A 23,706-nucleotide genomic window follows, 5' to 3' on the forward strand; every position below is an offset into this window, starting at 1 on the left:
ATTCTGAGACTCCGGGTAGCATTACTGAGGTTTCGCTGCACGGTTCCAGGGGGCGTTACCGTAAGAATAGCAAGGCCCACGTCTGCTCCCACTACAGGGAATACACAAACGTGCAGAAGCGTGGAAAGGCCGCCTGTCTCTCAATGAGCCGTTGGCCCCAAGGAGCTGACTGCGAACATCAAGAAATGAATAAGGAAGCTGGTGCCTGTCTTCACCCCAGCAAAAAAGGCACTAAGATAAAATGCACGCGATACTAAACTAAAAAACAAAGGCAACACTACAAAAGGAATAAAATGCAAACTAACAGAAAAGCAACAAAAGGAATTTTGATCAGAACTTCCATCCCATCACCAAGACTCTTGTGAATAAAAGCAGAAGTCCAGTGGCAGTTTTCAAAGTGTGGTCCAAAGATCTTTGGGTCTTGAGACCCTTTCAGAGGGCCTATCAGGTCCTCCCTTCTCCAAATACATATCTGTATGAGGGGAGACTTTCTTGATACATTTCAACCAAAATAACATATTACAACAGATTAAATGCAAAAACAGATATAAGCCCGGCCGGGCGTGGCTCAGCAGATCAGGGTTTGATTCCTGGTCAGGGCATATGCCCGGGTTGCGGGCTAAGCAGCCAATCAATGACTCTCTCATCATTGACATTTCTCTCTCTCTCTCCCTCTCCTTTCCTCTCTCTGAAATCAATAAAGATATTTTTTTTTTAAAAAAAAGATATAAAATCCATCTATCTCCTATTAAGCCCAACAATGAGATCAGCAAAAATGTAAAACAAGGCCACTCTTCACACTAAATTTTGTTTTGGAAAATATAGGTAATTTTCATAAAAGTATTTAACTAATATATAATAGGCTTATCATTGTTATTTTGAAATGAACTAAACAAACATTTTTAAATCTCTAATACAGTAAATATCACTACACATAACCCACATAAAAAAAGTTCTTTGAAATCCTCAGTAAGTTTTAAGAGTCTAAAGAGGTCCCTAAGAGTAAAAATTTTGAAAACTACTCCTCTAGAGTTTAAATAAAAATAAAATAATACTACCACCCAGTGGCACAACCAGCCAGTACAATATTTATATATAAATTGGGGCCTTCAGATATTTAATGAACATCACATTTATAATGGAGATCTACCGTTTAAGCCACTTTCCAAAATGCATAACAAGATTCATTCTGTAGATCAATTATACTTTGACATTTTAAAATGTATAGATCTAGCCAGGCCAGCGTGGCTCAGTGGTTGAGCATTGACCTGTGATCCAGAAGGTCGCGATTCAATTCCTGGTCAGGGTGGGCTTGATCCCCAGTGGGGGCCGTGCAGGAGGCAGCTGATCAATGACTCTCTCATCATTGATGTTTCTATCTCTCTCTCGCCCTTTCCCTTCCTCTCTCTGAAATCAATAAAGATTTTTTTTTTTTAAGTATAAATCTATCCAAAATTTCATGCACTTTATATTAACCATATAAATTTATATATTAAATACCTTAAAAACACCAGACAGATCTTGGAAAATTCAATTAAATTGAAAATATGATTCTGTAGCAAAGAAATGTGTTCTGCTTGCTGATGCTTCCCAGAACAGTGACAGTGCCAGGGACATAAACAAGTGCAAGGTGACAATAACTATCTACATATATGGATGCACAGCTACTACTGCAGAAATGTGTCAAGCACCTACAAATACATGACTATTAAATAAATAACCTATAATAAATGAAAATCTAATTCAATTTAAAATACTAAATTTTTCCATCAGATATTCATTTAGTGCCAAAATATGCATACTTATCTAACATGGCAGACTTATATTCTACTTTAAATCATACTTTTTTGCCTGAGAAACATGGAATTTTCTTTGTAAAGCTTATCCTAAGCACCATGATAAGAAAATAAATAGCCCTTACCCCAGTCCTGTTCATACAAGGCTTGGGAAAGGCACCATGATTCACTTATTGGCATGTGTGGATGCACAAAAATAAGATGTTTTGTGAGACTTAAGACTCCAAGAAAACTTTGTTACATAAATTATCAACAACTAACAACGCACTTAAAATATACACGTGATTTTTGTTTATCATATAAATACACATAAACCTTACACATTATTTAAATATATAAACTATTTTAAAGGGTACTTCAAACATCATACAAATACATTGCACTGAATGTCTTTATAGCGTGTCAAACCTACACTATACAAATGAATAAAAATAAAAAAACTTATTTCCTGCACAAACACAACATGGCAATACAAAAGCAAAGAATGTTATAAACTAATCTGTTTTTAAATGCAGCCAATCATATAAAACACACAACTTTAGCAAGACAGGGTGCATGAAAGGGAAACAGAGCTTACAAAAGACAGTGCACTCTGGAAACTTTCCTAATCCAAGCAGAATATTTTATTCATCTTGCATAATTGTAGGCAAGGACATTCTAAAGGAGGGGTAGGACTTAAAACTGTTGCATGAGTTCTCTTTTTATACTGGCTTCATTTAAATCACTTAAAGGTAACTAACAAAAAAGACTAAAAGTCTGTAGGTAAGAATTTACCCTGAGAAAAAAATCAAATATGAAATAGGCTATATCACAGAGTTGTTACAGTATTATTCATAATAACAGAAACATAAAATAATCAGACATTGATCAGTGGGGAAATGGTTAAGTAAATGATGCGCAAGCATTCTGACGCAGCCATTAAAATATGTTAGTACTTCAGCAACATGTTAAAGTACTCCAAATGTAATACTAAATGGAGAAAAAAAGAGCATACTGTATATACAATATGGTATTTAAAATAATATAAAAATAAGGATTAGAAAAAAGACTAAATGGAAATATATTGAAACAGTGATGTACTTTTATTTTTTCCAATTCTTTTGCAATATACTGTATTAGTAACTAGCCAGCTGCGCCCACCTCCTACCCTGGTTTCTCTCTCTCTCTCTAACACACACACACACACACACACCAACCAAGACCTAGTGCAAATATTAGTAGCATTAACATTCTGCACTAGTACTGCACTGAAGAGGTACTATTCTAAACAATTAGTAGTAATACCTAGCACCTATAAAATACAGCATTATACACTTAAGCTAAATGACCAGACTTCTTCAAATTTAAAAATCCAGTTACTTAAAGATATGACTATCTGTTCGTAACATCTAGAAAGGAATATTATCAACAGTTGTAGTAAAATGCTTGTAACAAACATACTTATTTTGATGTTTTTTAACCCAATAAAATAAATAATTTTAACAAGACAAGAGTGACAGGAGAAGATATGACCTTGAGTGGTGGGCACACAGAGCAATATACAGATCTTGTGACATAGAAAACCACACCTGAAACCTGTATGTTCATATTAACCACTGTTGCCCCAATAATAAAAACAAAAAAGAGTGATATAGTATCATACTTCAAAAATATGCCTAACAGCCAGGCCAGTGTGGCTACGTGGTGGAGCATTGACCTATGCACCAGGAGGTCACAGTTCAATTCCAGGTCAGGGCACATGCCTGAGTTGTGGGCTCAATCCCCAGCAGGGGGCATGCAGGAGGCAGCAGATTGATGTTGATGCATTGATGTTTCTCTCTCTCCCTTCCTCCCTCTCTAACATCAATGAAACCATACTTTAAAAAAATTTTAACAAAAAAAAATGCCTAACAATTCCACTAGAAAGTAGAATGAAGTACCGCAGGTTGATCTAGCTTCCTAAAGTAAGCGTGTCACCATGCTCACAGTCTCAGTATTTTATGATAAAACTGTTCCTTTAAAAATAATAAACATTCAAATTTCCTTTGTCCTCCAACATCTGGGAGGCATCACAGTTCATCTAGAAAAACTAAGAGCAGTACAACAGAGCGCTTTCCATGAAAAGTAGTAGAGAATGCAATTGAACCAATTTTGACCTCCAGAATAAGCCAGCCAAAGAAATCGGCTGTCTACTAATATCTACATGTCAGAATTTACTAAATATATCCCGGTTAAACATTTTACAGTTGAAAATACGTTAGGAGAGTTTGTATTCTTTGGTAGTTATTTTATGTAGACACAATTTACTTCTAAAAATCTGAACTACAAACTTTAATGATGTTCATGTTTCCTTCACATGGCCAGCTCTTATGTATTTAGCCTTTGAATTTTAACTTTAAGAAACAAGTATTTAACAGAGCAACTGAATTCTCCAAGAACCAGAGAATGTTCACAAACTATTTATGGAAACTCTACTTCCTTTCAAAGGCCTTTTCTTACTTTTAGTACTAAGATGGAATTTTTCGGTCAACTGGCATATCCACCTTATATTTGACTCAACTAAGACGATTAGATGAAACACAGTTGGTGTGCAAAACTAGTTTCCACAATAGACTTAAAAGGCAGTATCTTCAATGTGGAATCAGTCTGTTACAACCTTCTATCACAGCTCTCAATAATTATGACCTAAAATAAAATTTTAAATATCTTTAAAGGCACTCATAACTGTGATCCAAAGACTTTCCAAAGGGAATGTATATTAAATAACTTTAAGTCACATTTCTCTTTAAGTATTTATTAATTTTTAATATTCTGACAGTACTATTAACAGAAAAGTTTCTCAATTATTTACAAAAATATAGTTTTATGAAAATCATATTTAAAGACAAAAGTATATCTGTATTTTGGAGAAGAGAAGGAAGGCTGTATTATCAAAGAGCTGACTAGAATAGTTAGCTGGGAAATTTTTATCTGACATGTGAATTAACTGTATATTTTGTCTACCTTTTCACCATTTATCCCTTTCAACTTAGTATTTATTCATGAGTTTCTAGCTCCTGACAAGATACACCCTAATTTTAAAGGAAATTTAATCCCTTAACCAGCATTATTTTCTCTTGACTGGCTACATTAGTAAACAAAAGCAGTTCTAAATATGGAAAGGCTTGATATGAGAAGATGAGCCTTCGCCTTAGTCTCACTAATTGCTTTTCATGGAGAGCAAACCTGTTTAACAATGTCTCACAACTCTCAAACTGCTTCAAGTAAATCTTCAGAGATTGTATTCTGGGATGTTGTCTATTAATGTTCTCTGAAGGGAAATTTTCTTAGGTTTACTGGGAACAAATTCATTAACTTAAGTCCCCAGCCACTTAGCAATAAAATTTAAGGAGATGGGAGATACTTACGAACACATTTGGTGTCAACCAACTACTCTCTCATCCAGGCTCATTCCCCTCTTTAGACCTTACAATCTGGTTTCTACATTTCTGAAACCACACCCTGGGAATCAAATCCTCATCATATTTAAAGACTTTTTTAAAAATTTCATCTTATTTCCCCCTTCTGGAAATGCCTCTGATACTCCCTCCAAAAAGTATAGCTTTCCACAAATCCTATGACTTCTTGGGTAACATTTTTCATTGCTATCTCTCTGCAAAACTCAAGATCTCTTTGGTTAAGAGCAGACTCTGGACTCAAAATGCCTGGGTTCAAATCCTGACTGTACACTTACTCTCTGTGCATGAATGTAGGCAAGTTACTTAACTTCTATGTTCTTAGGTTATCTTATTTGTAAAATGAGGATAATAACAGTGCCTACTTCATAGGGATTATGATGATTAAATACAAGTGTACACACAAGTAAATACAAGTGAAGCATTTATAACAGAGCTTTGCATAAAATAACTAAGTGTTGGCTGTCAGTAGGAGTAGCAGCAGCAGTGCATACATACTACTGCTACCACTTTCATTACTACAACTGCAAAACCTAATCTTTGAGAAATCAGCCTCTCCTACAGACTGAACCATAGGCTTCAACCTTTGGCTCCTGACTCCTGAAAGATCTCCATTTTCTTATTTCCAAATTCCTACAAGTCAATTCCATTTGAAAAGCTCATGATTGGCTCAAATTCAAAGTATTTAATAAGCAAACTCATCATTTCACCCCATTCCTCAATTTCCCCATTTAGATTTTCTGACTTCACAACATTCATTCAGTTTCCTAAGCTGAAAACCTTGGAGTCATCTTGGATCCCTCCTTTTCTTCCACCCCTCTGAGTTTATGATACCAAATTCTGCAGACTGTGCTCTTCCTCCTTCCCAGATCCATAATCCTAGTCGAGGCGGCCACAGCACTAAGTCCCTCAAACCTGACTTCCACCTTTGTGTCTAAGTTTGACTTCCCCTTCATTTCTTTTCTCCGTAAACCACAAGCTTCCATACATTACACTTTCCTACTCCACTACAAGTTTCCTTTTGCCTTGTACACCAGATCTAAACTCAGCTACTCACCTTTTAAGATTTTAACAGTCAGTTCCTTCACAATGCAACTTCATTCCCCTCTTCAGCAAGAATGGTTTTCGGTTGATTCATACACCCACTATGGTCACTATGCCTGTTTATAGTCTTGTAGCATCTGAAATGTGTGCTACCCCATCTCTTTGTTTGGGCCCATTCTATTCATTTGAGGCTCAACTCAAATACACATCCTCACTAACCTGAAGGCACCAGTTCATTCTGCCATCTCTACTTTCTAACACCTCTCCTTTCTTTCCTAGCACTACTCAGTATTGTAGCTGTCGACTACTACACTGGTCTCTATACTTTACAGCCTAGCATTTATTATGTCAAAACATAAAGCTATTGTGTGTAACACTGAATTATTTATTATTCTTTTAAAAGCAGACTATGTCTTATACTTTGTTTGCCCTAAAGCATCTATAAGGTAGCAGTTATTTAATATGTACTATGTTGTGCCTATTTGGGAAGTTCCAAAATTATAAACCTGAATTTTGATGCTCTAAGGCAGTGGTCAGCAAACACTTCCTATGAAGAGCCAGATAGTAAATATTTTAGGCTTTGCAGACCACGTGTGGTCTCTGAAACATACATATTCTTCTTTTGTCTAACTACTTGAAAATGTAAAAATCATTACTAGCTGAGAGCCCTACATAAATAGGCCATAGTTTACCACCCCCAGCCTCCTCTAAGGAACAATTCAGTGTCTTACACAGTCTCCACAGTTAAGCATGTCTATCAATATTTAACTAATATTTCTAAATGCTGGTTGGTCAAGTTGCGCTTTACATGACTTTTGACCTCTAACATAAAATAAGTAGCCCCTGCGTTCTTACCAGCTCTTTCAGACTTTTCTTTCTGTTCCAGTAATTCCTCTCCCTGGGTAGTCATCTGTTTGATGCGACTACGAAGTTGAGCAATTTCCTCTTCTTTCATCTCTAGAGTTTCATGCATCTGCCGTTTTGTCTCTGCTATTACCATTCCCTAAACAGAAGCACAGACTCTAAAGCGTTTGCATAACAAAACTGCGTCATAAATAGCACGCATCAAACTTACTTTAAGAGGCAGAAACAAAGTATTTCTTACTAATACAGCATAAATTTTTTCACAAACTGAAATCTGTGTTTCTCACTATATACTACCCTACCTATTATAATAACCTTGGTTACCTGACTTATCAGGGTATTTTTGATATATAAATTATTTTCATAGTAAGTTTAATCTTTTAAGTATTAAAAATATATTTTAGTTTAAAAACTTATTTTATAATCTTACTACGAATGTTTGCTATAATTTTTCCTATCTTAGTAAACAGTTTATAATGAACAAAATACAGCTTTTTCTATGTAGCTCAGAGCCATCATGAACTGTAATTGTGAACCTGTGCTGTAACATAGAGAAAGACTCAGAGGCTGCTGAGAGTGTAAGGTTACTGCTGCCATACTGAGTGGTCCAAGATCCTCCTGGTTTTTCTCTTTCCACTTTTGACAGTCTGTGGTCCCACAACTAATCCTTATTACGTCAGTGAGGTACCTCCATTCCTCCAATTTGCTAATTGCAACTGTCTTCCCACTCTCAGATAACCTACACAAGAAATGAACGTCACTAAGTCAGTCATTCGTGACTAACAAAAAATGAGGTGCTTCAACTTGTCTTTGAAAAATAAGATTTTATGACAATTATTTTATGGTCTTAAAAAGATTATTACCTTACTTTCAGGGTTTGTAAACCCGTTTTAGGGTATGACTCTTCCAGATGGCTAATATTAAGTGGACAGATTAAAACAAGGTAAGTGGGGTATTACTATATAAAATTTCAAAACAAAAGCATGGCCTTCAGTTTCTTCAAAAACCAAATCGCAACAGAGACAGGACAGAGAGAAAGAGGGCAGTGAAACCTATAGATTAAAGGAAGTTTTAAGTCATACCAATCACTTGCAATGAAAGAATCTTACTTGAATCCTGATTCATAAAAATGGAAAAATAATTTATGAGACAAAGGGGAAATCCGAAGCTAATTAGACAGTTGATTGTATTAAGAAATTATTAAATTTTTTGACGTGATCATGATTATGTGGTTATATTTTTATAAAAAATAGAGTCCTTTATTTTAAAGATACATTAAAATACTTACTGAAGAAATGATAAGATTTCTTGGATTTGTTCTAAAGAGCTGAGGATGATGAGGGGTTAGGAATGTACAAATGAAATAAGATTAGCCATGACATGTTAACTGCTGAAGCTGGGTGATGAGTTTATAGGAATTCATATCATTAATCTTTCTACTTTTGTAAATGTTTTAAGTTTCTCATAATAAAAAGGCTTTTTTAAAGTGGGCCTTCATGCATTTCATAGAATAGAATCTAGCAAAATGATATTGTAGAATGAAAAGACTGCCAGTACATTTCAATAGAACAGCTCTGACATGTTCTTTATTACATGGCTACTATAGCTATAAAGTAGCATATTAAAGAAAATGGTGGATGGTATGTAACCGACTGGAAGCTGCTTTTTAAAAAGGGCCCAAGAATTTAGGATTGAAAGAGTTTAGGTCAAAACTATTTGCCCATGAACTTTTCAGTTGTCTTTGCTGCCATAGCTACAGCTGCAGCTCCAAACCTAAACTACCAATCTCATTCTGTTTATGAGAATTATACATTACCCACTTTTTTTTTTTAGGCAATTTATCTCAAGATCATTCTATTTCCATTACTTGAAAGACAATATTTTTATCATTCACATGTAGCAATGCTTTAACTCTAAATAACTTCTCTAAAACATGTTATGTACTATAAACAGATTCCTTTGCAACAATTATTCTAATCTATAAATCAAAATACTGACTGGGCTCCAGAAATCAGAGAATCAGCTTTCCATAATACAAAACTAATACTAACAGTTATATAAATCTAAAAATTAAAACAAAAAGATTTTTCATGGAAGCAGCTACAATAATTTTGGAAAGCAGAGGTCTGATTGCTTCCAAAAGTGAATTTTGGGGCCCCCTGCCAAATTTTAGTATCATAAGTATTGTTTTACCTTATCTTGTTCAAGCTGTTCAATTAAGTCCTTTGCATCACGTAACTGAGTGATAAGTTTAGTCTTCTCAGCCATATGAAGCTCCTAAAAATTTTAAAAATTTTAAAAATTCATTTCCATCTCTAATAAAGCTGCTCCTCATTGAGAACTCTAAACATTTTATCTAATTTGGATACTTCTCATATCTAGAAGAAAAGTACACAGGATGTCTGAAAAGTATGGTAACTGCTTTGAAGCCCAAGGCACTTGGGTGCCCTCTCCATGCTGTCTATGGAGGAAGGGAGAAGGCTTTGCAGAGAAGGTGCAGGCCACGCTGGGGCCTGTGCATCTAGCTTTATGGGGCTACCTTAAGCAAAACTCATTTGCTCTTTTACCTTCATCTTTTCTAGCTCTTGAAGTCTTTCATCTAGTTGCTCCTGCAGTGCTTCTTTTTCACTGGTTAATAGTGTACACTGTTCCTTACGTGACTGAATTGTTTCCTTACAACGCTGCAGTAGGTTCTCTTGACGCTTAACTCTTTGCTGAAGCATTTCCAGTGTGTCAGCAGAAGCTCCATCTCCAACTATTAACAACAAAGCAGCACAAGCAGGGGCAGTCAGTAAGGAACATGAGGGATCCCTGGGAATAGTTAATTCTGTTAGTGCACAGGACTGTATTCTTATCGCAACACTGCTATACTCAGCTAGATCAACAAGAGAGGGGCACCCTTCCTGTGTCTTAGCTCCCACCCCAAAAGAATTACTAAAATATTCCTTCCAATGTAGTCTAATCTCGTCCTGAAAAGAGTTCTGGTAAGTACACCTTTCTCCATCTCCTTACATTTATTAGTGAAGTTTTCTCACTTCAGGGGGATTTCAGGGCCCCTTATGGGTTGGTTACTCAGATAGGCAGCTGCTTAGCACCTTACTCTGGCTCTGACTAGACCGAAAGTTTATCATAAATCTCTTGGAGACAAAGAACTGGTAAATAAAAAGTGGAAATTTCACTGAAGATGTACCTCAAAGCCTCAAAGAGTAGGGAGGACTATAAATGGATTTTAAGAAAAGATTTAACTATTTTTTTCCAGTTAGGTAGCAAATAAGAGGGCGAATACAGATATCTTCGAATGCAGAAATATGTAAGTAATATTACTTAAAAACTTATAAACAATTGCAAATGGCATATTCATTAATCTCGAGTAGATAGAACTATCCTGTTATATGAAAACTACTGCTATCAAGAAAACTGTATAAGATAATAAACTGACTTCAATTACAATGAAAGTGTGGTGCTACCACTCCCAGACTGTCAAGTTTTAAAACAATTACTTACTTTCTCCTGAACAACAACAAAGAACAAAAAAATAACAAAAACTCTCATCTTTCTGGAAATGTTAGGATCAGGATACTTTACTTCTATCCCAGCCCATGTCTACTAGCTCATACCCTAGAATCTCTCGACATCTTCCTCTAATTCTTAAATTAACATTTTGACAAGATGAAACTTACCTACTGCCCCTACATCACTCTCTGTGTTTTTTTCTTCAGTAACGCCTTCAGCCTGTGGTTCCATCAGAGGGAATGGTTTTGTCAAACCAATGTGCATCGGGCCATTTCGTAACCGTTGTTTCAGCAGAGAAACCTTAAAAAATGTGCTTTATTTAAAAAAAATTATTCAAAAGAAAACATGGCAGTAGTACTTTCCTTAAAATAGACAGGATAGAGCAAATGATATCCTTTTTGCTATATTGAGGGGGAAAATTAAAATAAAAAGTTTACTCCCAATGCAGTTTATTTCTGTATTTGTTATTTTCAATTGCATCATAGTTAGCCGAAAGACAGTAAGTCAATAATTGTCCTTAAAATTAATTGAGGAAAAGCAGAGTTTTAAAAATATACACCATTTTTTAAAACTTCTAGAACCTATTACATATCTCATCAAAATCCCTTTATTTTGCTTTATCCAAAAATTCCACACTTTTAATCTTTTACCTGAGTCTGGAGAACACTGATGTACTGATCTTTTTCCTCTAAAGATGCATCAAACTCTTCTTGGAGATGTTTCTTTGCTTGCTGGTCCATCTGGAGCTCCTAACACATAAAGGATTTTAGAGGTAGTTTTCAGCATAAAACAAAAAAATAAAGAATTGAAGTTTTCAAAATTTAAAAACATAATCAATCCAGATTTGCATTCTTAAGGCATCCGCAACAATAACTAAAAGACAATCAACACGTAAAATGTTAGTATTTACACCAGCATATAATCTTGATCCTTAAAGAATATAAAGATCCTTGAAGAATATTTTATAGCTGTAATGACTGCTGAACTGAGAATAAAAAAATTACTTAAGATAAAAATAAAACTTATCCTACTTTAAGACATCTAACTACTTGTTCTACTTGACATTCACTTGATCTAAAATTGAATTGTTATATACCAAACAGACAGCCAACAGAGACTTCCTCCTCTCAATATATGAAACAGTTCGATAGCCAAAATCAGAAGCTTCCTCATCTGTAAAATAAAAGGTTCAACTAGCTCATCACCAAACAGTAAAATTTCAAGTTCCTGAAATTACTATTCAAAAAGCTGCTTTCTTTAGGTCATTAATGAGCTTTCCTAACTAACTCCAATGGTCTTTACCTCTGTGCTACACAGCAGTCACCAATAATGATCTCCTCAGTGTACCTGCTTTCCAGGGCTTCAGGGCTCCTGTCTAAATTCCTGTCTCTTACAGTTTCCCTCCGCCCTACTCTGATTCCATCGGCTCTCTTCCTCTGGGCTCAGTCCTGTGTCTTTAGTACTTCTGCCTTACACTTATTCCATTGGCATGCTAAAGACTAACTACTAGAACATTTTAGACTTAAAGTTTTCAAAATTTAAAAACATAATCAATCTAGATTTGCATTTAAAGCACCTCTATTTTTCTGGGATTCCTACTTTTCTTACCTCAAGTCTTCCTCTGACTTGATCCATCCCTTACACATTTGCTAGAAAATTTTCCTCAAATGATATTTTCAAGGGCTTATAAGCAGCACCCTCTTCTTACATTGTTTCAAACTTACTAATTCTCAAAACATTGAGGCACTAACTGTCCTCTAATCCCCAACACACCCACACTGCCCAAGATCTCTAAGCACATTATTTACTGTTTTGTTTTTTTTCACTAGAAACTCCTGGCTTGACTTCCCCTCACAGCAGTAGTCTTCCAATGCTGGTCTTCTGATTAGAACATGTCCAGAATGAAGTTTTCATAGGTCCATGTGAAATATGAAACAGAGGTCAATGTAGGGTTTTTTTCTTAAATCCAAATCTTTCATTTAAACAGCTATACTATATTCTGAGAATATGTCCTTCCTAATTATTTGCTATTAAAAAAAAAACACCTTTCTTTTATGAAATAATGACAGCAGAACAACCTGGTTCCTTATTCTTGATGTCCACACTTGAAAAAATAAAAGCAGCCCTATGACAATTCTCCTGTCTCCCATTTCTGGAAGGAACTGGAGATAATTTTCTAGTCCATGAAATCCACAAATCTGGAAAGTACTGTCTTCCACTACTTTGCATAGGCCAATTCTTTAGTCTGGAGTCTCTACAGATCTCCTCAACAGCAATGCAGTCCTTTACTTTCTTTAAAATTCATTTCTTCTAAATACTGTTCTATATCCTACCATACTAGATTGTTACACGGCATCCCTAACAGCCCATAAAAATGCCTCAATTTATACTACAGTTTTCAGGTTTTGAATGTTGTTGTTTTTTAAACATTCTAACAACTTGACTAAACCCTTTAAAAAAAAAAAAAAAAAAAAAGGTGCCAAGTACTGATTCTAAAGTCCAATCTTAAAACCCAGTATCTTAGTAGGGGGGGAAATCTGCATGTTAGCCACTTAGAGATGAAAAAATACATTCAAGATATACTATCATCTGACAGTCTATATATCATCCTCAATTACCCCACCTATTTTGTTAAGACTAAGCCTACAGAAGAAAAGTAAGTCTTTCAGAAATCTAAATAAACTGTATTTCCAGTTTAAGTTTAAATCAGTAATGATTTTCAAAATATTTTCAACTTAGTTTATCTGCCATGAATAGTCAATAAAGCTCCCTTGAGTTAACTGCTTAAACTAACCTGTTCAAGTCACAAGAATAAGATACTGAAGTGTAATGTAAACTTTTAAACAAAATAATAAATGGCTCTATAATACTACTAAATATGACAACTAATTCAATAACTCTACTACTGCTGACCATTTAGATGGTTTCCAAACTTTCGCATACTCTGGGATTAACATTTTTAGGCATAAGTTTTGCAAGGTCTTCCTGACTACCTCCTTACAGAGAAATTCCGATGAGTGTAATGTATCAAATACCTTTAACTGTTTCACTATTTTTTATCTCAGTCTTATGTTGCCCATTATGTTCCAAGGCAATTTCAAGCTACAAAAAAATGAACTCTCCCTCCCTGAAGTCAGCTTTGAGAACAGCGACTGCTTATAACAAATTCCATCTGGATGAGCCTAGAAAAAGTACATGCCATACACATAGAGGAAGACAGAAAAAGGAGGGAACATCTAAGACATCATCTTCATTTATTCCCCATTTAACCGGCCCTAAAATGGAATCAAAGAACCCCATCTACTTAGATGAGCTCATTATTTGCATAGCATAATTATCACTTCCTGCAGGCATGATATTTCTCTTTAATATCTGTGTTATAAGATTTAAAATCAAGCAAAGAAAGTTATAGAATTTAATCCCTAAGAAACCAAACATTTATGATTTATATCACTCCAAATGTTTAATTAAGTTGTAATCGTGATTTTATGGGTTATATTATCTTGTTGAAGGAAATTTTTCTCTTCATGGAACAAAATTAAAAGTATCTAAAACTCTCACTTACCTACTTTGTATTTACACATAAATTACTGGGTACATTTTTCTTTATGTAACTGGAAGCAGGATTACAGTTCAGAAATATATCTTAGCTACTACAAAAATAGTTTAGATATGTACCAAGGAAGAATTTACTATATGTGCTCTAGAATCCCTCTTCTCCTTTCTCTTATTAGCTTGACACCTTGATTTTAGTCCAGTGAGACTTGTGTCAAACTTAAATATAATACATTTATGTTGTCTTAAGCCATTAAGTTGTGATAATTTGCTATAGTAGCAACAGAAAACAAATACAGGGAGGCAGATAATTAAAAAGTACTAAAACTCAACCTGTGGCTCGATCAGTACTTCCTAGGAAAGGAAGATAAAGTTACTGAATAAAGCTGTGATTTATACTACCCTATATCCTTTAGTTCTACATTACCTTCCCTCTGCATGTCCCCTCCACCCCTCACCAAACCCCAGAAAGAGGAGGGAAAGCTGCAAATCTCATTGGCAGCATCCAGGTTATTCAAAGAGGGCCACCTTCTCTGAAGGGTCAGCACATCTACTTCTTCCCACAGACCCTGGCAGGGGTTTATGCCTTTTAGTCAAGTCTCTCTCATCATTTTCTAAGTTTCTCAACGAAAGCAACCAAGTAGATAAGCCTAGATAAGCCTGCTGGAAAAGCAGGCCCTTTCTCTTTTCCCACTGACAGGCCTAAGAATACTGGTTCTATAATCTAAATTAGAGAAAGAACAAATAGGAGGCCTGTACTTGCTAAGAGCCAGCAATGAGGAATATCGAATGGGTACTTATCCATCTATTTTATTAATATAATAGAAGTTTGTGGCCCACTCAGTATTTGTTTGAGAACAGCTCCCTCAGTCAGGGACCCCTAGTGGAGGACTGAGCAGCAGGAGAAAAAAAAATCAGGTATTCCTCTGTCTCCAGCTGGGACCTAAGACTATTATAAACACCTTCAAAACCTGATGCCTAACACCTAATGTACACTCCAAGAATTTCAATATGCCTGTTCTGGGGGCATGTGTGCAGAGGTTGGGGGAAGTAAGAGAATAACACAGGGCATCTTCTTTTTTTTGGTAAACATTAAATATACCACAGGAGTTAACAGGAAAAGAATATATATGTAATGGCTTATGATCTAACAGTATAGATATGGAAAAAGATTTTTTAAATGATGGAAGAATGGAAATAGCATATAAAAATATATTTAACTAATTTCAATAATCATAATTGATGGCGGTAGTATTAGTATTACTATTCCAAGACTGTTAGTTTATAATAATGTTAGGAGAAGAAAATGAGTAATTTTGGATGTTCTAATCTGTCAGCAGATTCTTCAACAGACAAACAATAAAGAAAACAAAGGGATGCAGGAATGTGTAGATTTAAAAAGACTTAATAGATATATCAAAACTATTATTATTTTTTTAAATATATCTTTATTGATGTCAGAGAGAGGAAAGGCAAGGGAGAGAGAGAGAGAGAAACATCAATGATGAGAGAATCATTGATCGAGCCCGCAACCCGGGCATGTGCCCTGACCGGGAATTGAACCCCGATCGCCTGGATTCTAGGTGGAAGCTCAACCGCTGAGCCACGCCCGGCCGGGCTCAAAACTATTTTTGCATGGACAAGACTGCAGTGTCTGGAAGGCACACTCAGGTAATAAAACAAAGAGACACTAGGTGATACAATAAAAGTCAGGAGAGTAGTTAATTTTGGAGAAAGGGAGGAAACTGATTAGGTTGGGAAACAAAAGGGGGCTTTTGGGGTGACTGGCAATGTTCTATTTCTTGACCTTGGTGGTGATTACAATAGTGTTCACCATACACATGTAAGCTATATATTTTTGGGCATGACTTTCTGTATCTGTTTTATTTTATAATTAAAGGATTTAAAAATGTTCACTACAAGTGATGTGGCAGAGATGCGGAACGCTGTCCTCCAGCCAGCATAAGCCAATTTTCTCCATCCTTCTCACGGTGGGGCAGAAGCAAAGATCAGTAGAGTGCTATTTCAAATAATAAATATTTGCCTGAATTCTAATACTTCACTGTAAAAATTATCCTCCAAAATTACAATGAACAAAATTTTTATTTTATTTTACCAAAAAGATTGTTGGTTAGAAAAAACAAAAAGACGCCTGAAATACCTCATAGAAGGGACAGTTTAGCCTTGGAAGTTGCCAGACTATTCATGCAGGCAAATGATATTTTATTGCTAAGTAAGACATTCCTATTTCTAATTCCACCAACAATATATATCTGCGGAAAACCACACAAATAAAAACTATAAGAATTGATCCCTGGTCTTGTAGGCTGGGCTGGTTAGTTATTGCTATAACTATTGAAGTACATGAGAGCCTATCCCAGCACGAACAACAGTTCTGATAAAAATAAGAGATTTAATTATTATTCTCAAAGTATGAATCACTACAACTTACCTCTCTTAATTCTGCAATTCTCCGAAGTGCTTTATCCTGGCTCTGACTTAATATACCCTTTAATTAAAAATTAAAAATAAAGTTGGGTCAAACAACTGCATGACATAGTAATACAAAGCCAGTCAAAAAGAATTATTTTTACAATATTACAACTGTTTTTCCAAAAATAACCTGAGGATGGAGAACAGGACTGAAAATCTTAAGGATATAGCCATGATGAAAGTCTGCTAAAAGTTAAATCATGATGTTACAGAACTGTCCTGCATCCTAGCTGTGGGAGAGGTGACACAAATCACATGTAAACCATAAAAGTCAATTCTCCTGTATATTAATTTTAAAAATAAAAATTTTAAGTTATATCAAATTCCAAATGCAATTTATTTCATTGTACTCTATAACTGTGGGACAAGTCAATCACCAGCCTGTTCACAAGGTTGTTTTTGTGACTTAAAAACAAAAGTCCTTTTCTATATTTAAAAAAAAAAAAGCCCAGGAGAAAACTGCAAAGAGAACTATAGATTGCTAAATTAGTAATCATATATAAAAATCAGGAAGCTAAAAGAGTAATACTGAAAGAGTGAAAGGTAAAATTATTCATCCTTTCCTGCAAGAGGGGGAAGAGGGGGGGACACATGGACAGACAGGGGACAGAAGATGGGTGCTTTTCACTAGTGAGGAAATTAAATCTGAAAAGTTATGGTCTATGGACACAAAGTAACTGTATATTATTGTACAATATAAATGCAGAGGTAAATAAATGGGGTAATCTGGAGCTTCACTGGTCTGTGTAAACTAACAACAAAAAAGAGAGATATGGGTAGCAAATGGTTTGTTTATGGCCCAGGGGAGTGTGACTGGGCTGTATCTGCAGGCCCTTGTAAGTGAATAAAAAAAAAACAAAGGCTTTTTCCCCAAAAGCCATGAACACAGGTTTTACTTGGTATAATATACAAATTTTGAATGCAGGAAGATGCATTGCTGAGAACGATGAAAAACTGCAATGCATTATTTACAAGCACATGAGCTGCAGTCTAACTGCCAGGAAGGGATCCCAGCTCTCCTCCACCTCTTACAAGCTGTGCAACAATAAATAAGGCTCTCTTCCTCTATTCCTTCACAGGAGAGGTTTAAGGACTAAATACACCATAATGCCTGACACCCAATAAGAGCTGAGCATCTGTTAGGTAGTATGAACAGCACTGATAACAGCACTTACAATTTTAATTTCACTGGATCTACTGAAAGCATGTTTGTCTATTTAATAAAGAGGTTTCTAGGCATGCCAATATGGGCATGTACAGAGATAAAGAAAAAAGCAAAAATCACTGAATTTTATCTCTAACACCCTTTATATCTGGGACTATGCAACCACTATTCTCTACCGCCACTTAGTGGTAGAAATACATACACCTAGAAATAAAAATCCATAGACAATTCATAGAAACACAAGCAAGGTACCCACAGAATTTAGGAATAAGATGACCTTTTGAGAATAAATTTATGTATATTAATAATACAGTAAATTAAATTAGAACCACTCCACCCACTTCAATATAACTCATGTTTAAGAAAATATTTTTAAAAACTCTATTTGTAATAATCTAACTCACACATTTGTTATAGACAATTAGAACACTGAATCAGCAGTAAATAACTAATGCTGCCATTCTGATTATATTCCATACCAAAACCAGAAAATTTAATGTTGCACTTAATGGAGATTAATATTTATGGCAGATTAAATATTTTAAAATAATGTACATAGATAAATTAATTTTACCAAAACTCATTTTGCAAATAACTCTTGGTTATGTAACTAACTTTTGGTTAGTGTCTTTAAATGGCACAAAATTCTAAACTGTTTTAAATAACTTCTGTAAAAAAAAAGACTGTATTTGCCTGGCTGGCGTGGCTCAGAGGTTGAGCATCGATCTATGATCCAGGAGAAGCTGGTTCGATTCTCAGTCAGGACACATGCCTGGGTTGTGGGCTCCATTCTCCGTAGGGGACGTGCAGGAGGCAGCTGTTTCTATCTCTCTCTCTCCTTCTCCTTTCCCCTCTCTGATATCAATACAGACATACTTAAAAATAAATAAATAAGACTATATTTTATAAATAACATAGCAAAATGATAGCACTGTTTAAAGTGGACTGGATATTTCCCTTTAGATCTGACATGTGATACCTGGTGGAAAATTTCTGACCATGAACAGAATGACATAGTAGGGACAGGGTGGGTCACCCAGAAGAGCTAAAATAGCTTCCTCTTTCCACATGTAACCAAGAGCTTTCCAAGCAGCAGCCTCAGGAAATGGAAGAGAGGATGCTTGGGTTCAGACCCTGATACAATGATAAGAAACAGGTATGTCTGCAGATATTTAAAAAAACAGAAGGGAAAGCTATGAAGGCTGTATGTCTCTTTACCACTAAAACAAAGATGTAACCTGTAGCCCTGGCCAGTGTGGCTCAGTTGGTTGAGTGTCATCCCATTCACTGACAGGTTACTGGTTTGATTCCCGGTCAGGACACATGCCTGGGTTTCAGGCTTGATCCCCAGTGGGGGCATGCAGGAAGCAACTGATCCATGTTCCTCTCTCTTTGCTGCTTCTCTCTCTCTCTCTCTCCCCCCTTTTCCTCTCTCTCTAAAATAAAAAAAACATATTTTTTAAAAAAAGATGCAACCTGCCGACTGAGATACTAGGAAACGCCTGAAAGAGGCAAACATGCCTTAAAGCAAAACCAGTTTTGCAGGGATCCAAAACGGAAGGAAGCCCATTCTTACTATGTAAAATCTCTGGGATCCCTCACTCTTTCTCTTTATCACACCCCAGTAATGGTAAAGCACGTTAAATACTTCAATCATATGGAGAATTATTACAAGTGAGAATAAAACTATAAGCTCCTTTCTAATTTTAAAATTATGTATGAATCAATATCACAGCCAACAAATCACTTACTTGTAGCTTTTTCTTCTCTTTTTGAAGAATCTGATAAGCTGTTACAAGCTAAAATAAAGAAAAAGTCATCAATAACATTCATTCCTAAATCAATGCAATTAATTATTCTAAACTCCACTAAAACATCTTGTTATGAAAGTCAAAAAATAAATCATAAGAATCCTTTTATATAAGACAATTCAACCTAGTTAGAGGCATATATGGCCAAACTAAATAACATAGGAAATATATTTCTAAAAAATAAAAAGAACTCAACTCTATAAAGATATTAAATCTCCTTTTGACTTCACCTTAGACATGTGCTTCTTTAAATTTCAGTACCTAATTCATAGGTAGGAATTAGGGTCAACTCGCCTAAAGGCAGAAGACAGCTCAAAGGGTATTCATAGACCAGTACCATCAGCAACAGCATCACCTGGGAGCTTGCTGGAAACAGAAATTTTTGGGCCCCACCCCAAACTAAATGAATGAGAATTGGGGTAAGAAGAGAGGTAGACATAGGAATGTGTGTTTTAACAAGCTCCAGGTGGTTTTTTGCCTGACCGTGTAACTGATCTAAAAGTTCCTTCTTGTTACAGGATCTGTGACTATGGCTGTATAAAAATCTGAGGAAAAGAATTCAACCAACAGATGAAAACTGGTGTCCTAAAGAAATGTTTAACCACTTAAGCTAACTAGGCTACTTAAACATTCTAGCACAACTTGATGAAATTATGAATTAACAAATCTTTTAAACCCATAAATTATGTAGTATTACTCATCTGAAGGCTAAAGCACATGGCTCCAATTCATTATTCAGACCTTGCTTTAGAAGTGCTCGTGGCCTCTGAAGAGAGAGGTTGCAGCTCTGCAGCTTCAGGAGGAAGCACTCCCCTATTCTGAGCCTTGCCATTTTCCTTGGAAGGCTGCTCTGTGCCCCTAAATGCCTCTACTGAATTCTTGAGAGAAGAGGCTGGTAGCAATGAAAGGTGCATCAGCAATAGAGATAAGAATACAAAAAAACACACATCAAAACTCTGCCTAAGACCAGGACCCTCCCTGTCTTATTACCTTAAGACCAGATAGGCGAGGAAAGGTAAAGACAAAGTCTATGGGCTCTTTTCCCTAATGAGCTGCATAATTCTACCTGAGGTAGTACAGAATAGTAGAAACAACCAGGAAGGCACAGAATCAAAAGATTCTGTCAACTGCTACCTATGTGACCTTAAGCAAGTTACTTAATCTCTATGATTATGTTTCTAACCCCTATCCTACAAAAGAGTTTAATTGATATCTACTTCACAGAGATGATGCAAAATTAAATGGCACCATAAATATAAAATGCACAGTGTCTTACATACTTGAATGCTAATTATACTGTTGCCCCAGCTTCAAACCTAAAAGCCATGAATAAGCTAGTGAAAATAACATAAATCTCAACAAACAAAAATGAAGACCATTATTAACTTTGATAGAAAAAATAAAATAAAAATAAATTTTAAAGGAAAAAGTTGCCTGATTCCACAAGTGCCTCCTGAGATACATGGCTTTAACGCCCTGTTTACATCTCTGAGTTCCAGCCAGCCAAAAGCTTTCAGACTAACAATTCCTTCCTAGTTTGCCAGTATTCTATAGTTTTAAAGAAATACTTCACGTATTTCATTTAGGGTTTTTTGTTCTTTTGGCTGTAGGGTAAAACTGCCCATATTATAGCTATACTGGAAATAGAAGTTATAGCTAACTGTACATATTAACCTTGAGCTTCATTATTCATTATTTAAAATTCACTACAATGCTGATTTACAAACTGTTAAGACAATAAACTGTTAGGCACTGTAAAAAATATATTAAGTCATGGGCAACTTGCTCCAGAAAGGTTTTCCTTAGGAAGGATTGCTTCAACTGCACAGGATGGGGAGGACAACTAATACAATTCAGCCTGAAGGGAAGGTGCTGTGTTCCTGAAGGAAAGACAGATGGAGCAGCACGACTTCCTCTCTCAGACCAACAGTGTCATCCTCAAGGGGATTAAAAGTTAAAAGATTCATTTGAGGCAAAGTTCAAATGTAGGTACTATAAGAGTGAACCACATGTGTCAGAAAATCAGGATACTTAAAACATAATTGGGGTCCAGAATAATGAAACTCTGGTTGGCAGAAGAGGTCATGTTGGAGCCACAGCACTCAGAGGATGATCAGGGAGAGGATGTGAGGAGGGAAGATGGTGACCTCTGCCCTGGGTGTCCAAGCAGAAGGGCACAGAATATGAGAACCAGGAGGCTATGGACGAAAATCTCCAAAATGTTACTAAGAGTCTTGCCACGAAGCCTCTGTACTGCTGAGAGTCTTTAACTAGATACTGCTACAGGTTATCCATCATTTGTAACCAGCATATCTAAGGAATCGAGAGTTCAGCCAACCCAGGAGTAAAAGCCACAAAGTAATATGAATTAGCGAACAAAGGGAAGAAATTTTCCTTTCGGCAGAAAAGTCATGCTCCTACCTCAGAACACTTTCCTTTGTAGCTATTCAACCGCCGTTCCATTCTTCGCAGCCCCAGAACCAACTGCTCTTTGTTGAGGCCATCTAAATTCCCCAGTGAGTCTTCGGCCTCACTCTCCATATCAGAGGGTGGATCAAGGGTGGCAGCAGAAAAGTCCAGGTCAAGTCGATTCAGGGATTCTCTGGAAGATGTTCGTACCAAACACTCTTTAGAAGAAGATCGGAATAGAGATTCCTTTATTGGGCTTCGAAACAAAGACTCCATGGAAGGCACCCGGAGCTGGAGTTTCTGTGCGAAAGTCTGTGTGTCACCTGACTGTAACCAAAATCCAACAGAATATGTGGGTTAAAATACACATTTAGACTTCTAATGTTCCCTATCACCAGCAATAACCTATTAAAAGCTCTAACATAATCAGTAATATTCCTGACATTTAACATAATATATTGTTTTCTGAAAAATAAGAGACACCTGGTTATTTCTGAAAAAGTGCTGGACTTGGAATCAGAGGATTGGGGTGGAGGTCCCAGGTCCGTCACCGAACAGTGGAATGACCTTCACACTAAGTCACCTCCTTTCAGTTCACAAACTGAAGGAAGCCATACTTTTCCCGCTGCCCTCACAGGTGTGCTGTGAGGATTCGTCCACTAAACTGTAAGATCCTTGGAGGCAGTATCCCCAGTGCCTAAAACTCGGGTATGTACTGTGAAGTGTGAAGCTGTGGCTGAAATCAATTGGACTTTATCTGGAGTCTTTATGGAGGCACCAACTCCTGATCACTCTTCTCAACCAAAGAAGGGAATGGGGGCAGGGGGACCATAATTATATATAGTGAGCCCATTTTGTTTCTAACAGAATGACGGGCAGAACGGACCAGTGACAACCAACTATGTTCTATTTACCTTGTCTACTGGGAATAGAAATAAGCATTAAAAAATCATGAAGGACAGGTGAAAAGTGTGAGCTAGAGTCCCTCTGCCCAGATCAGTAAGTCTGATGTTGGAAGCAGTGATAAGCAAGAGCTGTTCTCTTAATTAATTTAAATAATAACACATTAACAATGAAAAGCAATATAACCATTCAAAAAACCATTCTGAGCTACATTATTCTGTTCAGGTGACTATTTTTCAAATGCATTTTCTTTCTTTTTAACTACAGTGGCATTCAATATTATTTTATATTAGTTTCAGGTGAGCAGTCAATATTTAACAAGCGTTTCCTAGAAACTCATTCTCATCAGTGCATGCAGCAAGGTCCCCTACAAGATCTCAACAATGCCAGGAATGAAATGCTCAGGGGGGACTGAGGTCATGTGTAGGCAAAGATTACAGGAAAACAAAAAGACTCTCTTTGATTTTCATGATTTGAAAATACTTTACTCATGAATTTTAGAGATTAATAATAGTATTCAGCAAGGTGGGAGTAAGACGGATAACCTGCCTCACTCTCTTTCTATGCACAGATTTCTCTCAGGTTGTTTAAAACAGTAAAGACTGGAAACAACCCAAATGTTCACCATTTGACAATACATTCCATAAACTGCAATGTATGGAAGGAGACACGCTATTAAATGGAAAAAAACAGGTTACTGTGAATCCATTCTGATTTAA

At 36.1% G+C, this 23,706-nt stretch overlaps 1 protein-coding gene across 6 annotated transcripts in view; it reads right to left on the reverse strand.

The window, feature by feature from the left end:
- Positions 1-23,706, reverse strand: part of GOLGA4 (golgin A4) — a 79,003-nt gene that overhangs the window by 35,946 nt on the left and 19,351 nt on the right. For 4 of the 6 annotated variants that reach the window (XM_087824867.1, XM_087824865.1, XM_087824863.1 and 1 more), the window contains 9 exons: positions 22,097-22,411; positions 19,616-19,663; positions 16,659-16,715; positions 11,302-11,400; positions 10,819-10,951; positions 9,706-9,893; positions 9,332-9,415; positions 8,427-8,465; positions 7,130-7,277 (listed from right to left, as the gene is read on the reverse strand). In XM_087824867.1, the coding sequence (XP_087680993.1) occupies positions 7,130-7,277; positions 8,427-8,465; positions 9,332-9,415; positions 9,706-9,893; positions 10,819-10,951; positions 11,302-11,400; positions 16,659-16,715; positions 19,616-19,663; positions 22,097-22,411 (1,111 nt within the window). The remainder of the gene's footprint in view (positions 1-7,129; positions 7,278-8,426; positions 8,466-9,331; positions 9,416-9,705; positions 9,894-10,818; positions 10,952-11,301; positions 11,401-16,658; positions 16,716-19,615; positions 19,664-22,096; positions 22,412-23,706) is intronic. The other 2 variants (XM_087824868.1, XM_087824864.1) reach the window with 1 other exon arrangement.

This window comes from Miniopterus natalensis, chromosome 15 (genome assembly GCF_054644295.1).
Source record: "Miniopterus natalensis isolate mMinNat1 chromosome 15, mMinNat1.hap1, whole genome shotgun sequence".
In the NCBI taxonomy this organism is placed as follows: Eukaryota; Metazoa; Chordata; class Mammalia; order Chiroptera; family Miniopteridae; genus Miniopterus; species Miniopterus natalensis.